Source organism: Pungitius pungitius, chromosome 10 (genome assembly GCF_949316345.1).
Source record: "Pungitius pungitius chromosome 10, fPunPun2.1, whole genome shotgun sequence".
NCBI classification, from domain to species: domain Eukaryota; kingdom Metazoa; phylum Chordata; class Actinopteri; order Perciformes; family Gasterosteidae; genus Pungitius; species Pungitius pungitius.
Window position 1 is genome coordinate 11,173,291 of NC_084909.1, and position 17,850 is coordinate 11,191,140.

The 17,850-nt window shown below is 43.3% G+C and overlaps 3 protein-coding genes across 7 annotated transcripts; 1 reads left to right on the forward strand and 2 right to left on the reverse strand.

Moving 5' to 3' along the window:
* Positions 1–17: 17 nt before the first annotated feature.
* ing1 (inhibitor of growth family, member 1) lies at positions 18–3,299 on the reverse strand. Its single transcript, XM_037488287.2, has 4 exons — positions 3,153–3,299; positions 1,899–2,059; positions 1,293–1,441; positions 18–1,144 (listed from the first exon to the last, which is right to left on the reverse strand). Exons 2-4 carry the CDS (start codon positions 2,035–2,037, stop codon positions 506–508), a joined length of 927 nt encoding a protein of 308 aa, XP_037344184.1. The 5' UTR covers positions 2,038–2,059; positions 3,153–3,299; the 3' UTR covers positions 18–505.
* Positions 3,300–3,495: 196 nt separating this feature from the next.
* On the reverse strand, positions 3,496–8,590 carry naxd (NAD(P)HX dehydratase). Of its 5 annotated transcripts, none has more exons than XM_037488284.2 (11): positions 8,230–8,590; positions 8,093–8,137; positions 6,039–6,189; positions 5,891–5,936; positions 5,686–5,774; positions 5,245–5,353; positions 5,028–5,078; positions 4,834–4,938; positions 4,617–4,737; positions 4,323–4,446; positions 3,496–3,921 (listed from the first exon to the last, which is right to left on the reverse strand). In XM_037488284.2, the coding sequence occupies exons 1-11, from the start codon at positions 8,291–8,293 to the stop codon at positions 3,771–3,773; spliced, it is 1,056 nt and encodes a 351-aa protein (XP_037344181.1). In that variant the 5' UTR covers positions 8,294–8,590; the 3' UTR covers positions 3,496–3,770. The 5 variants fall into 5 exon arrangements, with proteins under 5 accessions (XP_037344181.1, XP_037344180.2, XP_037344179.2 ...); XM_037488283.2 differs by lacking the exons at positions 8,093–8,137; positions 8,230–8,590 and adding exons at positions 6,427–6,879; positions 7,014–8,082 and having other exon boundaries at positions 4,623–4,737; XM_037488282.2 differs by lacking the exons at positions 8,093–8,137; positions 8,230–8,590 and adding exons at positions 6,427–6,879; positions 7,014–8,082.
* Positions 8,591–13,750: 5,160 nt separating this feature from the next.
* Positions 13,751–17,808, forward strand: rab20 (RAB20, member RAS oncogene family). The gene is made up of 2 exons (XM_037489452.2): positions 13,751–14,277; positions 16,647–17,808. The coding sequence occupies exons 1-2, from the start codon at positions 14,088–14,090 to the stop codon at positions 17,252–17,254; spliced, it is 798 nt and encodes a 265-aa protein (XP_037345349.2). The 5' UTR covers positions 13,751–14,087; the 3' UTR covers positions 17,255–17,808.
* Positions 17,809–17,850: the final 42 nt, after the last annotated feature.

Consider the following 17,850-nt stretch of genomic DNA (forward strand, 5'->3'; position numbering starts at 1 on the left):
AAGCCTAAAGATAACTCATAACTAAAAAAAAAAAAAAGTGATGCATGTCACACCCACCAGAGGGGAAAACAAACCGCGCCACTCAATGTATGCCATTAGTAAGCCCTAGTTTATTACTTTTAAATTTTTGGACACTGTATTTTACATCAACCAACCTTTAAACGTGCGTTTTTTGGCTACTTGGCATCAAAGTCATACAGAATTCTTTATTTAAAAACATTTTATTTGTGAAATGACTTGAGCATATGTAAAGAAGGGGGGGGGTGGTGTTGCATGCATGATGAAAACAAAGGGTCAGTGACTCACATGCAGGTTGTCCTGTAATGTGTCCATTCTTTACAAATCGTTTCAGTCTAGTTTCTCAGCCATACAGAGGTTACAAAAATAACTATTTACAACATTCCTCAATTCTTTTTTTTGTTGTTGTGCCGCTCAGGGGTAACAAAGACGAAACATAAAATAATTTCTTTACTGAATAAGTGTTCATTGGGCCGGACGCAGCGAGCTACCTGTTGTACGCCCTCTCCTTCTTAGCCCTCTCTAAGGCCTTGTCCATGGTCTTCTCATTCTCCCCCCTGCACTTGGGGCAGTACCACTTGCCCTTGGGCTTGTGATGGAGCCCGACGCATGAGAAGTGGAACCACTCGATGGGACACTCGTCGTTATCACAGCCGATCATCTCGCCGTAGGACACCTGCTCGCACAGGCAGTACGTCGGCTCATCCGGGTCGATGGGCAGGTCTGGGGGGGACACTTCTCTTTCAGATTTGCCTTTGGACCTTTTCTTCTTCTTGGAGGAGGTCTTAGCCCTCTTTTCCCGGGATGCGCCCAGCCCCGCTTCCTCCGCCGGATCCAGACCGCCGTAGCTTTCCCGATTTTCTCCGTTCTTCTGGCGTCTTGAGCGTTTTCCTCCAGCCTTGTCGCCGCCGGCTGAGCTCGGGGTGACCTCTTCGCGCTTCTTTTCGAGGTGGCCTGTTTTGCCGGGTGTAACGGTGGATGCCGCCGCGGCTGCCGACATCAAGGACACTGCAGTGGCTGCCATGGCGGTTGCCGCGGGAACGTGACTCTCGGGGACTTCTTGAGAGGAAAGCAGCAGTTCCGAATGCCAGTCTATCTGTCGTGTTCGGTTCTCAACCAACTCCACCTGAAACACAGACAGATTCACTGTGAAGCTGGGCCTGCTGTTGGGAAGAACATGAGTAAACATTTAAAACTGGAATTTGCTTGTTTGGGCACACACGCTCAGACCTGGATGTTTGCCCATGAGCAGCTGCAGGGCTCTCTTAACGTACCATTTGTCCAGCAATCTGGATCTTTTCATCGCCGAGCTCTTGACTACGAATCAGGGCTCTCTGAATGGACAACTGGAGCTTTCGCCGCTGAAGCGAGTCAGATTCTCTGCGGTACCGTTCATAAGCATCATCGAGCTCCTTCAGGACATCTGCCAAAGAAGTAATCAAGAGGACAAATTGGCTGCTGAAAATCAACATGAATTTACGAGCCAAACAAATGGGCTAGTCTCACATTATATTACATCGGTTTCAACCAGGTGAAGTAGTGTAGTGGTTGGGTTCAGATAGTTCAGTTCATCGTTTCAAACGGCACTGCCCGAGACGAAAGGTGCTTCCTGTGCGTTGATCAAGCACGCCACGTGGACAAGACCGGAGGTGAGACGACTCATCGTAAGACAGGAGAGAGCAGGTTGTGTGTGTGTTGAGAGCCAGTGGGTACAGACATGCAGCTAAGGTGTAGCATTATGTCCACCATTTGCTGTGTTTGGTTGGTACTGTAGTGATCATTGTGTGCAGTGCAGCTCTGCAACACCACCATAGGATTTTCAAGCCGGAATTCTGACTAAACAAATAGAATTTCGATTGCAAGGACATGTTTTTATTTACCTTGATACTTGGCATCAATTTCCTTCATGAGGGACACACTCCTCTGCAGGTCAAAGGGCAGTGACTCCACCAGGTCCAAATACTCCTCCACATAATTCACCACAGCGTGGCTCGGGTCGCCATTGGCCTGGTTCAACATAGCAGAACCCTTTTCTTCTCACCTGTTAAACAACAAACCAGCATTAAACATGCGATGAAGATTCAAACAACTTCAGCGCTGTTTTTTGGAAACTATTTGTACATTTAGTTACAGAAAAAAAACTTCAGCGCTGTTTTTTGGAAACTATTTGTACATTTAGTTACAGAAAAAAAACTTCGTTTTCATCAGTCTAGATTTCCATTATAAATTATTCGAGATAAGTCCATAAATATACACGATAATACAAGAAGAAAGGGGGAGAGGGCAACTGATCTGGGGGTCTGCCATCCTAGAAATGACTTGCTACGTGTAGTTTGAATCTCCGAAGAATCACAGCTACATTCGTCAAGAAAACTGAACGTTAACAGCCAGTTACTTAAAGTTTACGACGAGCGCAACGCAGGAAGACAACAAAACAGTCACTTAGCATAACACGGGTGTTAGCTAGGTAAGCTAGCTAGGTTCATCGAGGATCTGACGCCATGAAACGTCAGATAAACGAAAAAACGACATACGAGTGTGTGATCGACCACAAATAAGAAATATGGAATACGCCCATCAACAGCAGCAGAGTTCGTGCTTCTAATAATAGTCGCGGTAATTACCACCGACAAACTGTTAAGAGTTAAGGTTACGAACTTTCTCCTCTCTCCAAATTTGAGGTTGGCCAAACAAACGATTTTACTTTAACGTTAGTTACACGACCAACTACATGTTTTTCAGTAGCGATTTCAAGGCCCTACTGACCGTTGAGAGTCAAAGCGAACGGCACCCAAACGTTAATGTGTCAAACAAAGATTATTATAACCAGCGTTAAGAAAACTGGGACTCTAAAACAATCACAGAACACTCAACTGCTGCATCCAGCGGTCCACGTTACATCCTCAGGTTTATTATAACGATCGGCAATCATTTAGACATTTCAAGCGGTTTTGTTTCTATAATTTTCGTTTCAATGTAACTAATGTAACGTTCTGTTAGCCAAAATTAGCTTACGTTAGCTTGTAACCCATAACGTTACTTTTACGATTCACATGAGAGGCAATGCAAAATGATTAATTCAACAAAGCATCGACTATCTAGCCGGTAGCTCCGCGGCTTCCAGATGAATTTACCTGTGTGGATAATAAGCGCTTTGTGTTGTGCAGCAGAGGCTCAGCGCTCCGTGATGCAGCTCTTGCTGCTGTTGCTAACGCTAGGTCGTGTATCGAGCTGTAACGGTAGTAGGGGTCCTGCTGGTGACTTATGTTAGCTGCCAGCTAAAGTGCCTGAACAGAACCCACTGTTACTACCAAGTCGATCGATGTACTGATTATAATTTATACTTCCGTTCCTTCTTCAAATGTTGATTTCACACGATTTCATCAGTTTGATACGTAAACGCGTTAATTCCAAGTTTTCATTCCCAAGTCAACAAAGACACTTTGCTGTGACAGCATCCAAGAACTTGTCGAAAAAGTCAATCACACAAAACCATATTTATTAAAAAGATTTAAAAAAATGTATGGTTTACAGTGGACATTTATCTTACCACCTCAGTCTCTTTGGTGGGATGTGAAAATGTTTCTTACCGGGTTCATTTAATACAACTCAAACAACCAGTCAGTGTTTGCTGGAATTTGAGCATTGTCTCTACCTTCACATAGTCATAGGCTATATTAGCAGTTTCTAAATGGAAAATTCAGTAGGTATTTGTGTAGCTTTTTAAAACATCTATGTTCAGTTGACTGATTTTAGCTTTCAAATAGTTTTTTGAAAGCTGAGCCAATCTCCTGTATCATGTCCACTGTGGTCGTGGACCTGCCATGTCGCTGGAATGCTTGGCTGTTGCACTGCCTCGTAAGAGAACAAGCCCCGAATGCTGCAACCATCGATGGATTTACACTGGGGGAACAAAGGATATGGATTAGGAAACACACATAGACCATGGGATTTAAAGCCTAAAGATAACTCAAAACTAAAAAAAAAAAAACATATTCATGTTGGAAAATGAGTATATAAAAATTAATCTGATTTCTTGTTGATTATTTAATGTAAACAAAACATTCAGACTGACCTACAATAAATCAATAAAAAGTTTACTTCATATTCACTAGGATAGATTAAGCAAGTCAAGAAAATTTTAAAGGAATCTTGCTTTCTGCATGACTGATGTGGATGGAAACAACAGGTGAATTAAAGTGTATGAATCAATCCTAAGAAGTGTGTTTTTAAACATTTGGAAAAATAGCATGGTCCTTTTAGAAGGTGCTAAAGAAAGCTAAAGCAGCGCATCGTGTCTTCACCTTCTACTTATTCCAGCTGCAGAGGCAGCATGGGCCCAGTGTGCCAAAACTCCCAGTGATCCAGAGAGAAGATCACCCTGTCCACCACATCGTCTTCCACTTCCCTCAACACTGCATGAGATCACTGAAAAACAGAATTAGCAGCATGACACACTCACCAAAGAAAAGAACAGAGCTCTTATATCAGGATTCATATGCAAGTAGTAATATACACAAAGTGGAAAAGGATAAATAGTTTGCTGTTGTTTATTTCCTAAACATATTATGTATAATGTACATAAACATTGCAGTTACCCTTACTGCCATCTGTAATGAGATCATGTTCTCCTTTTAGCACCACAGTGAGGTTGCCCATGGCTACACTGAGCTGCATGGCACTGCGTTGATGATCCCTGATGTCCATGGGCTCATGATGCTGAACACACAGAAAAGACAAACATTCATTAACACACAGAAAGCCATGTTGTATGGAATAAATTGGTGCCTAGATCACATATGCAGAGAGACCCACCAGGGCTTCATACAGTCGAGTAAACTCCATGAGGTTAGGTGTGAGGATGCCCTTTGGGTACCCTTGAATAACAGATGGTTGCTGTGTAACTAGCCATAATCCGTCCTGTTCAAAAGAACCAAACGACAAACTCACTCAGTGGCTGTGTACAGATTGTCCAATAATATCCCATCTGTTAAACAATAAGAACTTACTGCATCAATGACTATAGGGATATCTCTCGCTTTAGACTTCTCGATCGCCTCCTAAAGAGAGAGGGGACAATGGTTATCTAGAGAGAACATGTTAATTCTGAGTCTAACTAAAGCAGGGCTGCAAGTCAATGTCAACTTAGCAGCTGTTAGATCTTTCTCTCGAGTCTTTGAGACTGTGTGCAGTGCAATAGGGAGCGAGGGAACGCATTCGACGTGCCTTGGCAGTTTTTAGTATTGAGTCTTCTCTCCCCAGACCTGGTCCCACCACAAGGCCGTGAAGTCTTGGGAGCCACTTTTCTATCTCTTCCTCTGCATTAGGACTGTCCCTGGACACACACACACACACACACACAAACACACGCACACAAATGAAGACAAACCCGCATTGGACTTGTCTGAATCCATACATTATAAAAAGGCCAACTTCAGGAGTTCTTTCAGGAATAAATTAAAAATGACATGTAAAAAACTGTGCAGATACACATATGGTGAAGGCTAGTAGTGTAAAAGGAAGGTGTTTATGTGTGCTGTTGAGCTGCATTGCATTATACACAGGTGTCTCTATATATATTCTACTCTCTTCATACTGTGAACAAATCCTATAAAATACTTTTATCCTGTCAAAAATATAATTGGTCCAGGGGAGATCTGTACTTACAGAACAGGATGAACTATGAGCTCAGGGCTGTATGATTTGATAACAGTTGCAGCATCTTTGGTGCAGAATACATGAGATAAGTCCGCCCCCTGGAAACAAATCAAAGAACATGAAGACTCACTTCTCCCAAATTGGACTTTTAATTAAAAAGCAGAGATGTAGACTGGATAAGATTAATGAGAAATCTGTCAGAATCACCGCTCACCACTTTCAATGCGGAGATGGCTGCAAAGTATGGAGCTCCAGTATAGCTTTAGAGTGTGAAGATGAACATTTGAGGTTAAATGCTATATAGGACAGAATTTTAAAAATGTTTGAGAATGATGTGGTCTTATGGGTAAATTGTGACATACTCTTGGCATCCTCCAATGATCCCGATACGTCCATCTTGTCCTTTGTGCTTTTTGGATGTCAGTGGAGGCACTGTTTTCTTTACCAGTGAGAGGATGTCCTCATCCATGACTCTGTGTGACGTAGACCCCAAACTGTAGTAGCGTTCAAAAACTGAGGGAATAAAAGTGACAGTTTAAAAGTGTGGGATGCTTGCTCAGTTTGAGTCCATGTCTAATCTACGCTTTGATCAAACGCAAACACAAGATGACAACATTGAGGCAATAAAACCAACAGATAAAGACACAAAACTGCGTACTGGAGTGACGGCTCCCTCACTGAGCTTTCTTATCACCGCTGATATATGGCTTTAACTTACACCTCACTGCACTATCACGCCCAAACTAATACCTAATCCCCGGGGATCTGGGTTCACCAGCGGATTTTGTTGGCTGCAAACGTCTGTCCAGGGCGGAGGGCGTCTCAGACGACCGGACGTGCCGCGTGTAGATGACGGGGAGGCACTGGAGAATGCGGTAGACTGGCCCGATGGGGATGTTTTGGACGGAGTGGCACCACGGCCGGGTCTGGCAGTGGAGATGCTGGAGAACATCTGGCCGAGCATCTGGAGCATGTGCAGCTCCTTGGCGTGTTCGGCCTCCCTGCGCCGGTCTTCCGCCTGTAGTCGCTGCTCCTCCATCCGGTAGAAGTTTTCCTCAGCCTGAGCACTCTGCTCCAGGAACTGCTCCATCAGTTTCTCCATGGGGAAGTTAGCGTGACGCTTCCTCGGCCGTTTGGGCGTTCTGGTCGACAGGTTACTGACCGACTGGCTGCTGCTGCTGTTGTGGGGTCTCACTGGAGTGCCTACAATAGAGACGAGGGAAACGTTGTGGGATTCAGTTGCATAGTAGAATTACATCATTGTGGGGTTAGAAAACCTAAGAACATCCATCAAACACAGAAGAAGCAATGCATGTGGACAATGGAGGATAACTTACTGTTATTGCCCACTGTCACCTTAACTGGAATCGGGATGGGAACAGTGGGGCATTCCAGCTTCACTTCGGTCTCTGCCGGATAGGGACACTCCCCCGTGCTCTCCGAGTACCCATCCTGAGGTTCTCCTCCATCCTCCTCCAGGCAATCCCCGGCCTCCTCTCCTCCCGCCCTGCTGTCAATGAACTCCTGGGGATCAAGGGCGGCGCGGTTGCTCAGAATCCCCTCCATGGCGTCATAAAACTTACAGATCTTGTGATACTGTCCGTTGTTGCGTAGATTCCCTTCCTTCGCCAACAAGTACTGTCTCTTGAGGCTTTTGATCCGCACCCTGCATTGCTCCGGCGTCCTCTCAAAGCCCATCGCCCCCAGCCTGCGGGAGACGTCGCGGTACACGAAGCTGTTTCGGAAGTTTCCATCCAGCGCCACCTGGATGTCCTGCTCCCCCCAGATGTTCAACAAGGTCCTCGTCTCTACGTCGGACCACAAGAAGCCCCGCGTTGTGTTCGCTTGCATCGCGGGGTCCAAACGGTGAACGGCTCCGCAAGGAGTTGAATGGAGATGTTGACAATGCGGATTATAATGGACGTCTGGTGTGGATCTTTGCTCTTAGCTGCATCAAAGCCGCGGGGCACCAAAATCCCAAACAGCAACAACTGGCCATTTCGGTAGTTAGGAAGTTGCAATAATACGTGTTTAACTTGGGAACCATTATAGTGTTTTATGCGGATCAACTCTCTGTATGCCAGCTTTAGTCTAGACGTCTGTGTTTATCATTTTACGTCGTTTGCAAAATGCGTAGCGTCGTACTTTTGGTGAACTGACTGGGGATCGGTGTTACCAGCCCCTTTAGCACACTGTGTGCAGCGGTTGGTGGAATTTCAAAACTGACCTGCGATCAGTCGTCTGAGGGTGACTTCACCGTTCCCGTCAATGCTAACGGTATGTGTCCGCGGGGTCCTAAAAGGTACCGCGTTAAACAACCAACTGGGGCTTGACATGTCAATTCGTTAGCTTAGCTAGCATCACAGCTACCAGTGCGTTAAAATGAAATACAATGATAATGTTTCGTTCACTTTACCTTTCTCGTTCAAACAGACCAACGTGGCAACAATTGACAGAGCAACTGTGAGAAAGCAAAAGGCGAGCATGTGAATCTCTTGCGGCATGTTGTTTTCATCCTTCAAAACCCCGTTGGTTGGTGGCAGTTCTTCTTACCTATACTGGGACTGCGCTTCAACGCTGACAGCCGAGGGCAAATGATCCCAATCACGAGGCGCATTGAACCAGTAACTTAGTGCAGGGAGGAAGAATGGGTGATGCCTTCACGTGTGCCTCGGACAATCCTAGATTCCGTCAGGTCCAAATTACCACACATTACCAACTGAGCGGCCAAACGGGAGATTGTTTTAAGCTGAACTTCTTCTAATGGCCGCTAGAGGCTGGTTTGTTGCTCTTCCACCAAATCATACCAATATATTGGATGACCCTTATAAATTAATTCATAAATTCAAATACACTGCATGAGTGGACATGTTTCGGCAGCAACATATATTTATTTTCTCCAACATATTATTGATCATTGTTTATTTGTAATTACCAATATACTGACTTTACTTTTATTTTTTGAGGCAAGGAAAAGTCACACTTGTAATATAATGTTTGAAAATATAAAAGCAGGCTACTTTATTTATTTAGATTTTTTACATGAAATTATCTACTTTCCAATGTCACTCTGAAATGTGGGGTAAGTACAGTATCAATCCTATACTTATTGTAAAATCAATATGAAAATGTAATGCTGTTACATTTGTTACAGTTTTACAACAGCATACAGTAGCACAGGACACAAGTTGATAAATGTTAATGTTGTGTGGCAAGGCAGGTATCAGGGCAGCTACTATTGGGCCCCAGGTTAGGGTTAGAATGAATGGATTTGCTTTTTATTGTGTGGTTTTAGTCATTTAATTTGCTGTGATTTGATTGATTTGTTTGAAGTTGTACTCAGTGCTATATTTTTTGACTATTTACTTTATGTTTAACATTTTGTCCACTGACCTTCCAGATGGTGCAGTTTAATCCCAAATGGTCTATTTTATTTATTTGATTTTTCTATTTGATGCAGGCAAGGCAAGGCAAATTTATTTGTATAGCGCTTTTCATACACAAGGCAGACTCAAAGTGCTTCACATTATAACATCTCATACAATTAAGTGAAATAAAATGCAAGAATTAAAAGACAATACATTTTTTTTTTTAAACAGCAAATAAAATTATAAATATAAAAATAATTAAAAGTTACAGTGCAGAGTGAGAGATTAAAATCATATTTAAACTGTTTAATTAAAAGCAGAGGTTAAAAGGGCAATGTAGGTAAAATTTGTTGTAGGTCAGCTGCCTTTTTCCCCCATCCTGCGTGTTTCTATCTCCCCTTTCTCCTGTGTCTGTCTATGCTCCACCTGCAAGAGGCGTGGCCTTCCAGGCTGCACAGCTGAACCTCATCCTGCAATCACCCCGACAGCATTTAGACCTGGGCTGCTCACCTCTCCAGCGCCAGATCGTAGAATTCCACTAGGTGGTAACGGTGGTGCCATACGACGGCTCGCACTACTGAGACCACCCCCAGTTGCTTTATCGATCTGTTGTCTGATCGCTGTTCTTCCACTACCAATCCAACTACCCACCTGGTCCTTCCCTGCTGTGCTGCCTGCCCCCCCAACCAGCCTGACGTCTCCATTTGGACTTCGCACCGAGTTGCCTGACCTGTACATTTAAGCTGATCATTAAAACTACTTGAATCACCAGTTGGTGTCCTGTGTGGGATCTCTGCGTGCTGGGTCACATACAAAGTCCTAACAAAATTTAGCAGAAGGTAAACATAAAAGTTTTCAGTCTTGTTTTAAATGTGGTCAGAGTTGGGGCAAGTCTTAAATCTTCAGGAAGTTTATTTCAGCTGTTTGTTGCATAGTAACTAAATGATGCTTTCCCATGATTTGTATTTACTCTGGGAATCACTAACAGGTGTCAGAAGATCTTAGTGATCTTGAAGGCTTATGTAGTGGAAGCATATCAGTGATATACTTCGGGCCTAAACCATGTAGTGATTTATATGTGAGCAGTAGGATTTTGAAATGAATTCTCTGACATACTGGGAGCCAATGTAAGGATTTAAGAATTGGTGTAATGTGCTCACATTTTTTGGTCTTTGTTAGCACTCTAGCAGCAGCGTTCTGGACCAGCTGGAGCAAGGAGACCATTACAATAGTCTAGCCTACTAGTTATAAAGGCATGTACAAGTGTTTCTAAGTCCTGAGCTGACATGAGCCCTCTAAGTCATGCTACATTTTTGAGGTTATAGTAAGCCGATTTTGTTACTTTGATGTGACTCTCTAAGTGTAAATCTGAATCCATAATAACCCCCAGATTTCTGGCTTTATTTGATGTTTTCAGGGACACAGAGTGAAGGTGTTGGGTTACTTTAAACCTTACTTTTTTAGCACCAAATACAATGATCTCAGTTTTGTATTCATTTAGTTGTAGGACATTTTGACCCATCCAGTCTTTGATTTGATCAATGCACTGGCACAGAAAATCTATGGGACGATAGTCGTTTGGTGATAGCGCTACATAGATTTGGGTGTCATCAGTGTAGCAATGGTGGTCAATTTTATTATTTTGCATGATTTGTCCTAGTGGGAGCATGCAGATCGAACCTTGGGGGACTCCAAAAGTATTGACTGGTCGACAGAATCAAATGCAGCACTAATCGCTAGGTCTAATAGCATTAATATTGAAGTTTTGCCAGAGTCTGTGTTCAGACGGATGTCATTTACAACTTTAATAAGGGCCGTCTCGGTGCTATGAAGAGGTCAAAATCCTGACTGGAAGTTGTCGTGGCAGCCAGTTGAAGCCAGGAAGTGATTAAGTTGTTCTAACTTTCTCAATTATTTTACTTATGAAAAGTAGATTTGAAATTGGTCTGTAGTTGTTCATAGTAGAGGCATCTAGGCTCCGCTTTTTAGGAGAGGTTTAATAACTGCAGTTTTGAAGGCTTTTGGGAAATGGCCTGACTGAATAGAGTTATTAACTATTTGCAATACGTCTGTTGCTATGCAGTCAAAAACATTCTTAAAGAAGTTGGTAGGCAGAGCATCAAGACAGCAGGTGGATGGTTTTAGATTTGTCACCGTTTCCACTAGAGTTTGAGAGTCTATGACATTAAAGCTTGTCATCATTGCTGTGTTACTTTTGCCTAAATAGGGTGGTGATCCAATATTTTTGTTTGAGATATTGATGGCGCGTCTGATGCTTTCAATTTTATCAGTATAAAAGAACGCAAACTCATTGCATTTCTGCGTGGAATGGAGTTCAGGTGGTATTTGTGTTGGGGGGTTGGTCAGTCTGTCAACAGTTTCAAATAGGGGTTTTGCCTTATTAGTGTTGTTGTTGTTAATGATGTTGGAGAAGAATGTTTCTCTAGCACTTTTTAAGTCTAAATTGTAGGACCGGAGGCGCTCTTTATAGATGTCATGGTGAATATGAAGTTTTGTATTCCGCCAGATTCGTTCAGCCTTCCTGCACTCTCTTCTCTTGGCTGTTACAATAGCAGATTTTCTCCAGGGTGCCTTTTGCTTACTAAAACTGGTTTTAACCGTAACAGGTGCAATGTCATCTATAACATTCAAAATTTTGGAATTAAAGATTATCAGCATGACATGAGATTAGAGGTGGTAACGAGGAGATGGCATTTTTCAGTACGTTAGTGCGTTCATTGATGTACCGTTTTTTGACAGTATTTGATTTTGTTTGTGTGTCAGGAATGAAAGAAATATTAAAGAAAACACAGAAGTGGTCAGACAATGAAGGATCAGTGAGAAAAACATCCGAAACAATGAGACCTTTTGTGATAATCAGGTCCAGTGTGTGTCCCTCATTCAAATCGTCAGTATGAAAATTAAAGTCACCAGTTATAACTAGAAAGTCAAAGTCGGTAGAGATGCTAGACAATAATTCAGTAAAATCATTAAAAAAAAGTGCAGAATATTTAGGTGGCCTGTAAATAATTAACAGGAGAGGTCTGGGAGAACCTTTCAATACAGCACAAATGTATTCGAATGATGGAAAATCACTAAGTGACATCTGTTTCCCCTGAAATATACAGTATATAGCAGCAATCCCTCCACCTCTTTTATCAGATCTACATACATCAATAAAGTTATAGTTGGGGGGTGCTGCCTCAATCAGAATGCTTGCACTGTTATTTTGTTCTAGCCATGTTTCAGTTAAAAACATAAAATCAAGTTTCGAAGTGGTAATAAAATCATTGACTAAAAACGATTAGTTATTAAGAGACCTAACATTAAGCAAGGCCATCCTGATGGTGTTTTTGACAGGCTTTGGGGTTGACTTTGAGCTGGAGAGAATAGGAATGAGATTTGTTAGATTAGCAGTGTGTCTAAGTTTCACAATGTTTGCTCTCTTGATAGTCACAACAGGAATGCAGAAGGTGCCATGTTTTGATGTAGACAACCTTGGGTCCAGCTGATAATGCGGTCTACTGCTGAACCCTTTTCTGTCTCAGTAGTATTCAGGGCTGCTGTCAGGAGGAGGAGGGTGTGGGCATAAGGGGGGAGAGTGAGCAGCGTCACAGCTGGGGTGGATTTGTGGAGGTGGAGCACGTCTTCGTGGGGGTGGGGAGGCAGGTCGGCGTAAGATGGCGTCACCGCTGAGATGAGCTGGTGCAGGTGGACGCTGGGGGGGGCGCGCGTTCACTGATAGGTGAACAGTACTTAATCCCTTTTTATTGAGATTCACTTGTGGAGTTTTTATTTGTGGAGTTCCTTCAATAAACATTTTTTTGCTAATATTAGTCTCTGGCTCCAAGGCTCTGCATCATCACTGGGTCACAGTTGGTATGGGTTAGATCAGATGGGGATAAGGGGAAGAATAACTAAGAGCAGTGCTCTTATTTAAAATCACCATATACATCATGTTACTGGAGGAAAACTCACGTTATCAAGTATTTTAATTTGAATGTGTATCATAGTCAAATGCATGCATTTGATAAAATAATTAAAGCTAGGTGTCTATGTTCCCTACTCTGGAAATACTATTTAGTATATATTTCTTTGCACTCATGTTGTGTTTATATTTCAATTATATGCTTCCATACATAGGACCTGACTACCTCGTCTGAAATGACCTTTTTGATTTCTATATATAAAAAACTACAAAACATGGTAAAGTCAGATGCGGTACACACTCATTAAATCAGTGTTTCTGCCACTGTGGAGCACGACCTTCTAGTGGATTGCAGTGGTATCACAGGTGGGTTGCCTGGGGAAATCAAGAATTCTATTATTTCAAGACTTCACCTCAATAAGAAGTTCCCATATTACAGAAGTACTGCTGTTGCCTCCCTCAACCAAATACAGATCCAAGCTGAACCTGAGCAGGCATTAAGAGAGGCCATGTCAAGTCTGCTACTTTGTTTGAAACGATTCGTAGTGGAAAGCAGACTCATTGCAGCCACAACGTGTATCAGTAGGAGAGGGCTCACACAAATCTGCACGGGTTGCACTTTATTAATGTCATTTTGCACATATGTTCCCCGCAAAATAGGTTAATCAGAGCCATAATAAGCTATTTTCTGCCAAATATTTGTTAATTCTTGAACAGACAACTCATTTTATTTCATTTTATGAAAAAGCTTAGATGGAGGACTCCCAAAATGTTATTTTAATAACGAAGTGGGTCGTGAGAGAAAAGGTTTGAGAACCACCGCGTTAAACACACGTTGGGCTAAAGTTCGGGTTAAAATACCCCACGGCCACGTGACACCCCTCACCTACTTCCTGTTTTCCCTCGGAACCCTTTTCAAAGTTCAGCGTCAGACAACAGATGGAGATCAGCCACTCGGTCGCGAATCAACTCGAGTTTGTAAAATGACGTTTATCGGCGGAGTTCGCGAACACGTTTACATCAAACTGAGCTAGATCGGGTTTCTTTTTCAACAACAAAGAAGACAGAAGAACGCGCGCGCCGTGTTGCGTTGCGGGACCCGAGGACTCCGCAACATGCCCGAGGTGTCGAAGATGAAGAAGCCCGACGTCAAGGTGGTCCTACTGGGGGACATGAACGTGGGCAAGACGTCGCTGCTCCACAGGTACACGGAGAGGAAATTCAAAGACACCGTCAGCACCGTCGGAGGGGCGTTTTTCCTCAAACAGTGGGGGCCCTACAATATCTCAATCTGGGACACTGCCGGTAATACCCGCCCTCGTTCATTTGTTTTTCTTCTTCCACTCTTTGAGTTCATTTATTCTGTTTATTTAACTTTTGTTTACCTGGTGACTCGTGATCTCCACACCTGAGGCAATCACCAGCACGTGACCGCTCGGTCAACGCAGCACCTCGCGCTCTCTCTACGACGAATAACAACACTGCGCCTTATGCAGCCTTTATTAATCAAAGGTTCCCGGGTAAACAAAACCAATGCAGGTCAATCGCGCCTAAGCCTTGAAAACAATGGCAACGGGTTGATTGGATTAGACGTACTTTTATCTCATGTTGATAGAAATCTGCTGGCGAAAATGGTCTCATCACGTAAAGGCCCAAAGTTATTGACCACTAGGAATGCATGCTGGACCTTGATCTTACTATTGGTCAAAAGTAAAATAGAAAAGACTATATGACACAAACAATCTATTGTTTGAAAGGGGACTATTCTCCAAACATTGAATACACAGAAAATAAGTCTGTTGCTCACTTAGTCACACAGGATATGTTTTTTGATCTGTGCTGAAAAGTACATGTCATCAGTTTGTTTTATTTCCTTCAAAATTTAAATATTTAGTTTTCGAAAGATGTCTGTCATCTCATTAGTATATAGATGTGTCCACAAATTAGATATACTGTAGAATAATTGAAAAATAAATGTTGTGTTGCATATAATAAGCCACTTCAGTCTTTCCCATGAACAGCTGCTTCGGAGACTGGCTTCAGGAATGACTGTTACTGGTAATGATTTCATCAACAAGTCCAAGTTAATATAACTAACACCTTAATGGAAAGATTAATAAAACGTCCTAACATCTTGTATACACGTGCTGTAGCCTACACGACAACAGATGAACCGCACATTAGATAAATCCAGTCCAACTTAAAATGATTCTTCAGTGAGAGAACAAAGGCACAAAACACATTTATGTGACTGATGCTCACTCGCTTGATTTACAGTAACACAATTAGCAGTCTTTATGCTTTGTATAATTGGCATGGAATATTTTTATACACCTACCTAGTTGTGTTTATTACTCAAAAAAACTCCACTTTTTGAATACGTCTTTCCCAAACCGCAACCAAGTCACAATGCATTGGGATCCATTTTCTCAAATCCACTAGTTTGGGTTTCATGATGGCCACGCCAGGAACATGTTGGCGATTCATGCAGTTATCGCTGATGGAAAGCTTATAGCTGCACCACATTCCAGGATTGTGTAAACACGACTTACAATAAAGCCCCTAGAGCAAAAAACCCCTTCCCAAAAGTAGATTTGGTGAGCCACAGATATTGCAGGGAAAGGTCGGCCGCGTCACCAGTAAGCTATTTCCTGTCTGTGTTCCCGTAACTCCATGACCCCCTTTAGCAAACATCTGGTGCTCATTTCATTTGCACACTTTGGTAGAGAAATGCTGGATCAGCGCTGAGTCACACGCCGCGGTGGCAGACCGATCCGCGTCGGCCATAAAGCTTAGAAAGAGGGGCAGGTATGAGGGTTGCATACTAAAACATGTCAGAAGTTTGCCTCAGCTCTGTTGCCAAACATATATTTATTTTTCCACTGATGCCACTTTTTAGATTAATTGAAAAGTCCTGTGAAGGGATTTAAGCCGCCCACCATGTTTCTCTTCCTCTTAATAGTCACATGACGGGTTTGGTAGGGAAGGACCTGACTCCTTGTGCTTTAACCTTTTCAAAGTTGCATAAAATAGAAATTTCCAAATAAACAAGATGAACTGGGTTGTTTCACTTTTTTGCCATTCAGACAATAGTATTTATAAAACGTACATCTTTATACCTCACATCTTCAGTGTATTCCAGGAGGTATTTGAGGTGAATTAGTGTAGAGAATACATTCTTAGATCGCAGTACTACTGACAGTAATCAGAACTGATCAAAGGAAATAAAGTCCAACATTCTGTTTTTAGTGTGGTTAAATATGAGCAATTTAGTTCATGGATAATAATGATCTATTTAGAGTTTGAATTATTGGTAGGGTAAAACAAGGACTTTGAAGACACTCTATTGTGCTCTCGGAAACTTAAGTGATCTTAACAAATTTTGGGACATCTTACAGACAGGAATCAGTTGACGAAAAATTTGACTAAACTGATAAACTGGTACAGAGTATTATTGAAGAGACAAAGTGTTCCCACACATTGTGCCCCTTCAATAAGGCCCCATATTTCCCCGAAACAAAGGTTGTTTCTGTTCTCAAACTGCTGACTGTCTGCTGCTCGCTCTGCTGCGCGTCCTCCTGCTGTTCACACAGCGCGGCTCTCTTTGAGTCGCCCTGTTTATGGGGTCCACGCCGAGTGAGACACCGCTGACCCTTCTCTGCCGCCCCCCTCAGGTCGCGAACAGTTCCACGGCTTGGGCTCGATGTACTGCCGAGGCGCCGCCGCCGTCATCCTCACTTACGACGTCACCAACTGGCAGAGCCTGGCCGAGCTGGAGGAGCGCTTCCTGTCCCTGACCGACACCGCCAACCACGACTGCATCTACGCTCTGGTGGGTAACAAGGCCGACCTCACGGACCCTGAAGCCCAGCTGGCCCTGAACTCGGACGTGGCGCCCGACGAGTACGAAGACGAGCGGACGCGACCGCAGGCGCCGTCCGGTTGGCCCACGCCCCCGGCGTCCCCGGCTTCCCTCTCCGGGGTGCCGCTGCACAAGCAGGTCACCCGCGAAGAGGCAGCGGCCCTTTATGGGCGAATACTGCGCTACAAGGGCCTGGAGGAAGAGAGCAGCCTGCCCGCCGAGAAGATGTGCTTCGAGACCAGCGCCAAGACGGGCTACAACGTGGACGCCCTGTTCGAGGCGCTGTTCGATCTGGTGCTGCCTTCCATCCTGAGGAAGAGGAACGAGAACCAGGAGTCTCCCACGGTGGACCTGGAGGAGTGCCAGGGGGGGGGCGGCGGCGGCGGCGGGACCAAGCGGGCCAGGTCTGCCTGCTGCTAGAGGGACTCGTGTCCAGCAAAGGACAATCTAGACATCGGTTTGCACACCAAATACATACTGTGATGGTTCTACTCATTTCTTTTGACTGAGACCCAACGGCATTAGTGATCTACCGTTTGCACTAAAACACATTCCTGACTTCAGAAGTAGCTTTTTGTCCGCTAACATTGTAAGGAGAGGACATAAAATGTGTTACTTTATCACCCTACGCTTTGGAAATCTTCCACCACAACCACTAAAACCACACTAGTATCCCAAAAGATGTGTCTGTGATCAGATAACATGCCTAAGAAGTCAATCAATGCTTTTTGTTAATGTTTTACAATTGAGAATTCCACAAATGTAACATTACTAATTGTTGTGTGGCACATTGCAATGTGTTTATTGTTATTTAAGGTTCCAACAAATCATGTTTACCTGTGTTTTCTTTTATGCTCTGCTACTAGCGTTGAGACAGATCTTTATTTCCTAAAGGCCCATTTCAAGCTCTTCAATGAGTGTAAATAGTTGATAAACTAATTGAATTTTAAAGTATATTGTCATAATAAAGATTTATATTTTATAGGCGGTCTGGTCTGCCTGATTTAGGTTTAGAT

Excerpts from the sequence above, each read along its gene's own strand:
- ing1 (XM_037488287.2), bottom strand. The coding sequence starts at position 2,037 with ATGTTGAACCAGGCCAATGGCGACCCGAGCCACGCTGTGGTGAATTAT. Across the intron at positions 1,442-1,898 it reads AATTGATGCCAAGTATCAAG|ATGTCCTGAAGGAGCTCGAT; the intron begins GTAAATAAAAAC and ends CTTCTTTGGCAG. Across the intron at positions 1,145-1,292 it reads TCCAGATTGCTGGACAAATG|GTGGAGTTGGTTGAGAACCG; the intron begins GTACGTTAAGAG and ends TCTGTGTTTCAG.
- naxd (XM_037488282.2), bottom strand. The coding sequence starts at position 7,527 with ATGCAAGCGAACACAACGCGGGGCTTCTTGTGGTCCGACGTAGAGACG. Across the intron at positions 4,738-4,833 it reads CTCGACTGTATGAAGCCCTG|CATCATGAGCCCATGGACAT; the intron begins GTGGGTCTCTCT and ends CTGTGTGTTCAG. Across the intron at positions 3,922-4,322 it reads GCAGCTGGAATAAGTAGAAG|TGTAAATCCATCGATGGTTG; the intron begins GTGAAGACACGA and ends TTGTTCCCCCAG.
- rab20 (XM_037489452.2), top strand. The coding sequence starts at position 14,088 with ATGCCCGAGGTGTCGAAGATGAAGAAGCCCGACGTCAAGGTGGTCCTA. Across the intron at positions 14,278-16,646 it reads CTCAATCTGGGACACTGCCG|GTCGCGAACAGTTCCACGGC; the intron begins GTAATACCCGCC and ends CGCCCCCCTCAG.